Source organism: Acinonyx jubatus, unplaced genomic scaffold, assembly GCF_027475565.1.
Source record: "Acinonyx jubatus isolate Ajub_Pintada_27869175 unplaced genomic scaffold, VMU_Ajub_asm_v1.0 scaffold_21, whole genome shotgun sequence".
In the NCBI taxonomy this organism is placed as follows: Eukaryota; Metazoa; Chordata; class Mammalia; order Carnivora; family Felidae; genus Acinonyx; species Acinonyx jubatus.
In genome coordinates this window covers 15,899-23,543 of record NW_026463940.1, presented here as the reverse complement: position 1 = coordinate 23,543, position 7,645 = coordinate 15,899, and the positions used below count along the sequence as shown (strand labels likewise).

At 45.2% G+C, this 7,645-nt stretch overlaps 1 protein-coding gene and 1 gene segment (V, D, J or C); both read left to right on the top strand.

The window, feature by feature from the left end:
• Positions 1 to 944: 944 nt before the first annotated feature.
• On the top strand, positions 945 to 7,002 carry LOC128313736 (immunoglobulin heavy variable 3-23-like). The segment is given in 2 exon segments: positions 945 to 1,600; positions 1,702 to 7,002. Coding segments are annotated over 2 exon segments (618 nt in total).
• Positions 4,577 to 7,002, top strand: LOC128313735 (disintegrin and metalloproteinase domain-containing protein 21-like). Its single transcript, XM_053213920.1, is given in 1 exon segment — positions 4,577 to 7,002. A coding segment is annotated over 1 exon segment (2,226 nt). The 3' UTR covers positions 6,803 to 7,002.
• Positions 7,003 to 7,645: the final 643 nt, after the last annotated feature.

Here is a 7,645-nt window from a genome sequence, read left to right as displayed (position 1 = left end):
ACATGCAAAAGTCCTTGATGAAATCCGAGCCTACTGAATTCAACAGCACACTGAAAGGATCATACATGATAATCCAGTGTGATTCATCCCTGAAATGCAAGTATCCTTCCACATACACAAATGCAAAAATCTGATGTCCTCCATTAACACAGGGAATGATTGAATCAAAGCCATCCTTAATTTGTTCATAAAATCATTAGACACAGTTTTTTCATGAACAAAAAACACATGTTCATCATTTAAAAATAACTCAATTAAAAAGGAGAAGGAAATTACCTCCACATGATCATGGCCACTATGAAAGCCCACACCTGACAGCATATTGAACATAAAATACTAAAACCATTCCTGCCACATCAGGCACCAGGCAATGATGGTCATCCCCAATAGAAGTATTCCACATGATAACGTGAAGAATAACTATGCTGCCTCAAACCATATCATCGTGTCACAGTCCTTATTTGGATGAAAGTCATGGGAGAAACAGCCAGTCCAAGGACACTCAGACCCTCCTTTGTCCCTTGACAGCAGGATATAAATCTCCCTCGGGAAACTCCCTTCCCTGTGCCAGGAGGGGAGAACCATCCTTAGCACCAGAATAAGGAACTCAGGGACAAGAAGGTTGTGCAAACAAACCTAGTTACTTGACTAATTACATATCCGAAAACCACACCTTTGCCTTGACTCTTACCGAATCCAATGTTTTGTTGTCTGAAAGTCACAAGTGCCACCTGCTTTGTTCATTCTCTGTGTGTCATATTATGAGGAAGCCCAGGCACTTGCAAAATGAAATTTATTCTCCCCTTTAGATCAGTCTTATGTCAATTGAATCCTTAGGGTGAAAGCCCAGGAGAAAAGAAGGAAAAAGCATTCTTCACCTACAACTGGAAGAAGTACCCACAAACTTTGGCAATAGAAAGAAATAAAAGACATTTAAATCAGTAAGGAGGAAGGAAAATTATTTGTTTGCAGATGACATGATCTTGAACATAACAAAACCCTAGAGATACCACAAAAAATATTAGAACCAGTTTTTTAAAATGAGGAAGAGTGCAGGATGCACAATGAGCACAATGAACAAAGAAAATAAATAAAAATAAACCACCTATGATTCTACACACCAGCATGGAAATATATGCAAAACAAATAACAAAATTATACAATTGAAAATGGCACAGAATAAAGTACTTGGGATTAAACTTCATAAAGTATGTAAAATAATTGTAGAGCGAAAATGACCTTTGTTGATGAAAGCCATGTAAAAATGCACAAGTTCCACAAATATACCTGTGCTCACTGATAAGAATTATTCATATTGTCACAGCACCATCCACACAAACTAATGTAGAAATGCATCCCAAACCTGCCATTCACTTTTAAAGAATCAAATCTAAGTCTGCAGTGTGATATATATGCAAGAGGACATGCAAATAGGGCCCTCTCTGTGCTGATAAAACCAGCCCATCCCGACCGTGCAGCTGGGAGAGGAGCCCCAGCTCCAGGGGTCCCAGGTGTTCCCATTCTGTGATGAGGACAGAACACAGACACCTCATCATGGAGTATGTGCTTGGCTTGGTTTACCTTGTTGCATTTTTAAAAGGTAATTCATGGTGAACGAGAGACACTGAGTATGTGAGTGGATATGAGTGAGAACCAGTGGATGTGTGACAGTCTCCTGACCAAGATGTCTTGCGTCTGCAGGTGTCCAGTGTGACGTGCAGCTGGTGGAGTCTGGGGGAGACCTGGTGAAGCCTGGGGGGTCCCTGAGACTCACCGGTGTAGCCTCTGGATTCACCTTCAGTAGTTCCAGCATGAACTGGGTCTGCCAGGCTCCAGGAAAGGGGCTGCAGTGGGTCGCGTATATTAGTAGTAGTGGAGGTAGCACAAGCTACGCAGACTCCGTGAAGGGCCGATTCACCATCTCCAGAGACAACGCCAAGAACACGCTGTATCTGCAGATGAACAACCTGAAGTCTGAGGACACGGCCACATATTACTGTGCAAGGAACAGGGTGAGGGGACCTCGCTGGGAGCTCACACGCAAACCTCCCTGCAGGAGGGGATCAGCACCACCAGGGGGCGCACACTATGCACAATTCTGCTTTGTGTTGCCAGGAGCAGGTGCAGATGGAGGTTACAGGCAGGTTTCCTGTCAGGGTCTGGGGCTTCCTGTCCACACAGCAGTTTCCCCAGGGAGCCTCTCTGGACACAGGATTCTGTGCTTACCTATTAACTCTCTGAATTAGATACCTGTTGTCATAGGAAAACTGCACTAACATGCACAAAAGACACAGTTGTTTGCATTGCTTACTCCTGTCCCTCAACATGAGTGAATTACAGATTTTCTGAGGCACAACATCTGAGCCATTAGAGGAGTCCCAGATGCACTCCCTGTGCAGCCAGGACCACAGGATCCCACAGCTCCCCATTAACTTCACCCAGCCCTTGTCCCAATCAAACAACGTGACACTCCCTCCTGGCACTTGCTACTCAGGACGTTAAATGAGCTACAGCTTTATTCAATTCCTCTAAACAAGAGATAAATCATCTCCATGTATTAGTCTGGATTCTCCTGAGGAACAGAACCCAAAGCACATTGGTTTCCATGACTAAAGAGGTTGGGAAGTCCCATGATCTACTGTCACAAGCTGGAGACCCAGGAAAACCAGTGGTGTAATATGTCTGATTCTGAACTAGGGTCTAGTCTCAGAACGTAGAGATCTGATGATATAACTCTCATAACAAGGGCCAGAGGGGACCACTGTTCCAGTTCAAACAAGCACATGGGAAGTAAAAATGAGGGAATTCTTCCTCCCTCTGCATCAGATTCTATTCAGAACCTTAATGGAATGGGTGATGCCCAGACAGAAACCATGGAAGGAAATGCCAGTCTCTTCTGGAAACACATCACAGACATCCACAGAAACAGTGGTGAATCTGGGCACCCATGACTCAGTCAAGATAACCCATAAAGTTAATCATGACAAGTCAACTTCCTGTAAACGTGGAGCTCAAAGACTGAAGACTTCAATTTAAATTAAAAATAAAAGAAGAAAATTAAATACATACATATATGAACCATTGGGACTACCTCAAAATAGCACGCTTCTGCACAGTGAGGGAAACAATCAACAAAACTAAAAGTCAACCTATGGAATGGAAGAAGATATTTGTAAATGAAATATCCTCAGGGTTACTATTCAAACTATGCAAATGTTTTGAAATTATTTTCACATTATCAGTAGAGAGTGTGTCCATGCCGTTCAGCATACTGTCATGTGAGAAGCAAAATTCGTGTCTTCCACTTTGGTTTTGTGTTAGGATCTCACTGAACATGACACCAACACTCTTCACAAAACTTGAACCATACAGTACAGTACTGTTAATTACAGGGGTAATGTTGTGGAGACCCCTCTAGAACTTAATCATCTTGCATAACAGAAAATCATAGCCCTTGAGATCTACTCCTCATTGCCCCACCCTGCCAGCCCCTGACAACTGCCATTCCACTCTCCATTGTATTGTTATCAAATCCCAAATTCAGCTGAGTATTTCTGGAAAGGTCAATGTTCAAAGTTTTAGTTTTGGTGGGAAAAGAAGTTGAGCTTTATTTAGGAGGTCAGCCACCCGGAGAAAAGGCAGACTCTTCAAAAGCCAACTCTGAGGGTTTCTGCCCAACCCAGGGGATTTTAAAGGACTAGACGGTACTTAAACAAGGGAGTTCCATGGTGGATACCATTTTCGATCATGTGCAGCCTCCATGGTGCAAGCTGCCAACGTAACCTCAACTCCCCTGCATCTATCTCCACCTGAGGAGAGAAACTCACAGGCATGGGAGAAGACTGCCAGAGGCCAGGAAAGAACCACAATAAGGGATTAGAGGGGAAATCCCCTGGGGCTCACACATGTTCAGCAGTACTTTCTGTTCTCACCAGATGGCATAAGAAAAAACTAAAATACAACCTTGTACTTCACCAATCATGACACAGAATACTGGGAAATGTTTCCTCAGTAAACTCAGAGGAAGCTTCAAAGCAACAACCAAAAGGATCAAATGGCTTGCAAACTAATAGCCAACCAGAATAAGACATGTAAAATTACAAAGCGATGTTTTTCAATACGTACAAAGGTAAAATTGACAGTCTACCTCCATATCCCATGGAAGTAGGAAGCATTGGTCTCCATAATGAGGAAAAGCAGTCATCCAGAGAAAGTGACCCAGCAGTACCACAGGACGTGGAATTGGTAGAGAAGTTCAGTGTGTTATAATTGCATATCCCGTATCCAAATAGAAGGAGAAAAGATGGAATGTGTTGAATAGAGCCGTGTTTCTGGGTCAAAGTCCCTACCCATGTCCATGTGAGCACTGTTGACCATGGCCCACCTGACTCTCCACATCCACCCCAGGTGAACTGATGAGCAGGGTCACCCAATGCCACACCCTGTGACTGTTACCTAACCCCACAGGTGGCCCCGAGGTGTAGGGTGCTGGCCACCCGGTACAGCCCTCTGTTCTGTCTGATGGTCTAGACCTGGCTTTGCTGAGGATCCTCCATTTATCCATTCTCACTGGCAGATGTCCCTGAGCACGGGCATGAGGCTGGCAGAGGACCAGGTCACCCTGAGGGCACCCCTCTTGCTGTTTGCGCTCTGGGCATTGCTGGCTCCTGTCCAAGGTTCTCAAGGTCGTCCCTCATGGCGCTACATCTCTTCTGAGGTGGTAATTCCCAAGAAGGAGTTGCACCACGGCAAGGGCGTTCAGATGCCTGGCTGGCTGTCCTATAGCCTGCATTTTGGGGGCAAGAGCCATGTTATCCACATGAGGCACAAGAAACTCTTTTGGTCCAGACATTTGCTGATGATGACTCAGGATGATCAGGGAGCCTTGCAGATGGACTACCCCTTCATCCCTCCAGACTGTTACTACCTCGGCTACCTGGAGGAGATTCCTCTTTCCATGGTCACCATGGACACGTGCTATGGGGGCCTTGAAGGTATCATGAAGTTGGATGACCTTGCCTATGAAATCAGACCCCTCAGCGATTCCCAACGGTTTGAACACGTTGTTTCTCAGATAGTGGCAGACACCAATGCAACGGGACCTACTTATAACCTGGGATATAAGGGGGATAGGAACCCCCTGTTCTCTCAAGCAAATATCACTGCAGCCCCCAGGATCTCTAGTAAGTTGTATTCATCCCATCATGGAATTTTGAAAGGACTTGTTCTCGGTTCCAAAACAATGTATAGTGTGTTCAACAACGTGTCAAAATGTGCCCGATTCCTCATAATGCTTGTTAGTTTGACTGACTCAATGCTTCAAGGTATTGATGTAAGGCACTATATTTCCTCCATGGTCATTTATAATCTGGAAGATCCAGTTGTCTTGAACAATTTTCAGGTGCCAGGGAGTCCGATTCATATCTACTTTCAAAGACACTTGTTTGTTGCTTTTAAACCACATACAGCTTTACTTATGAACAAAGATGCGCCACATGAACTTCAGTTTCAGCCAGCCACATATGCGGTATGTGGATCAAAATCCATCATCTCGCTTGCTTCTCTAAGCAGAAATTTTTTATTGTTGTCTGTGTTAGTAGCCCAAAAAATTGCATTATCTATTGGTATTTTTTATGACAATCAGTTTTGTGCATGCCAGAGGAGGTCTACCTGCATTATGAATCAATACCCTATTATGACAGATTCTTTCAGTAACTGTTCCTTCATTCATATGCAGCATGTAGTGGTGACTAATTTTTGTGAGTGCATATTTGACTCAGGACTTTCCTATTTCAATAAAAGCCTGACTCACGATCGTTGTGGAAACTATGTAGTGGAGCCAGGTGAGCAGTGTGACTGTGGCTCCTTCAAGCAGTGCTACAACAATCCCTGCTGTACGAGTGATTGTATTCTAACCCCTGGCAGCAAATGTGATACAGGCAGATGCTGTACAAACTGCACCTATTCCGATGCTGGGACACTCTGCAGGCCAATCCAAAATATATGTGATCTTCCAGAATACTGCCGTGGGGTGTCCGTGGAGTGCCCTGATGACTTCTATATGCAAGATGGAACCCCGTGCACTGAAGAGGGCTACTGCTATCATGGAAACTGCACTGACCGCACTATGCACTGCCAAGAAATCTTTGGCAGAAATGCTGTGAAGGGTGAAAATGTCTGCTATACCATAAATCAAAAAGGCAGCCGATATGGACACTGCAGAAGAGACCCAGGGGTATTCAAATCTAAACCCTGTTCCCCCACAGACATGCAGTGTGGAAGGCTGCAGTGTAGTAACTTCACCCATCTCCCTCAGCTGCAAGAGCATGTTGGATTTCACCAGTCTGAGATCTCAGGGTTCTGGTGTTTTGGGCTGGATTCGCATCATAGCACAGGAACAACCGATATTGGTCATGTGAGAACTGGTACCCCCTGTGCTCCTGGAAAGTTCTGTCAGGATACCTACTGCAATGGCAGTGTGACTCAACTGAACTATGACTGTATCCCAGAGAAATGCAGTCACAGAGGGATATGCAACAGTAACAGGAACTGCCATTGCCACGTAGGCTGGGATCCTCCACGGTGCACTGAATGAGGCACTGGTGGGAGCACAGACAGTGGACCCCCTCCAAGAAGAATGCGGTCAGTCAGGCAAAGTCGTGAATCCGTGGCATATCTCAGAGTGATCTTTGCTAGAATCTATGTCTTAATTGCTGCATTCCTCTTTGGTGTTGCCGGAAATGTCAGAACTATCAACAGACAGAAAGTTACGGAAGAGACTGTTGATCAAGACAATGCATAATTCAGCCTCCAGACCCCTAAACAACTATAGACAGTCCACGTGGCTCATCTGTGAAAATACAGTAATGAGGCGGCACAGCTAACATCCACGTTTCCAGGGGTCTGCGGGAGACACAGGGGTCCACAGGCACATCATGGACCTGACACCAGGTCTCTAATGCGTCACTGAGCAGAACTCTGAAATAAAACTTGAAAACGGCATGCTTGTGGCCTCTATGTATTTTTGTAAGCCTGTAAGAGCCCAAACGGTGCCTAAGACTCTGTGCAGAAGACCTGAGTCAGCAGCTGTGTCTTGGGCTGAGGTTTCTGGTTCCAGAAATAAGAGAAGTTGCCACAAGCTCCTTTAGGGACAAATTCATGAATTTTCCCCAAAACTGTGCTCTTGCACACTGAGCTTTGTCTCATTCTTCAGGTGACCTCTCATTTCCTGGTCCCAATATGGGTTCAGGGTGATGGAGGGCTACCACCCACCCATACTGCCTGTCCCACACTGGGGTGTCTGTGGGCTGTGAGGGAAAGGGACATGGATTCGATCCCAGCCAGTGCAAGCTGTGCCTTCCTGGAGAGCAAATTTCCGAATGTGGGAGACTGAGACTATGAGGCTGAAAGTAGCCCCCAGTGAAATCAATCAGAAAGGTAGGCACAAGTGCCTATGGATGTCTCTGGCATTCCGAGGGAGCCCGATGAGTATGAACCCCTTTTCTCCTTCTTTTCTCTATTTTTCAGTGAGTTCATCCTTAGATGAGGGTCTGCCTAGGATTTCCACTTTGGTTCTCCCAAGAACCTTCTAGAAGTCCTGCAGAGTTGAGCCTGTGGAAAGTTAGGGACCCTTTTTCTAAATATG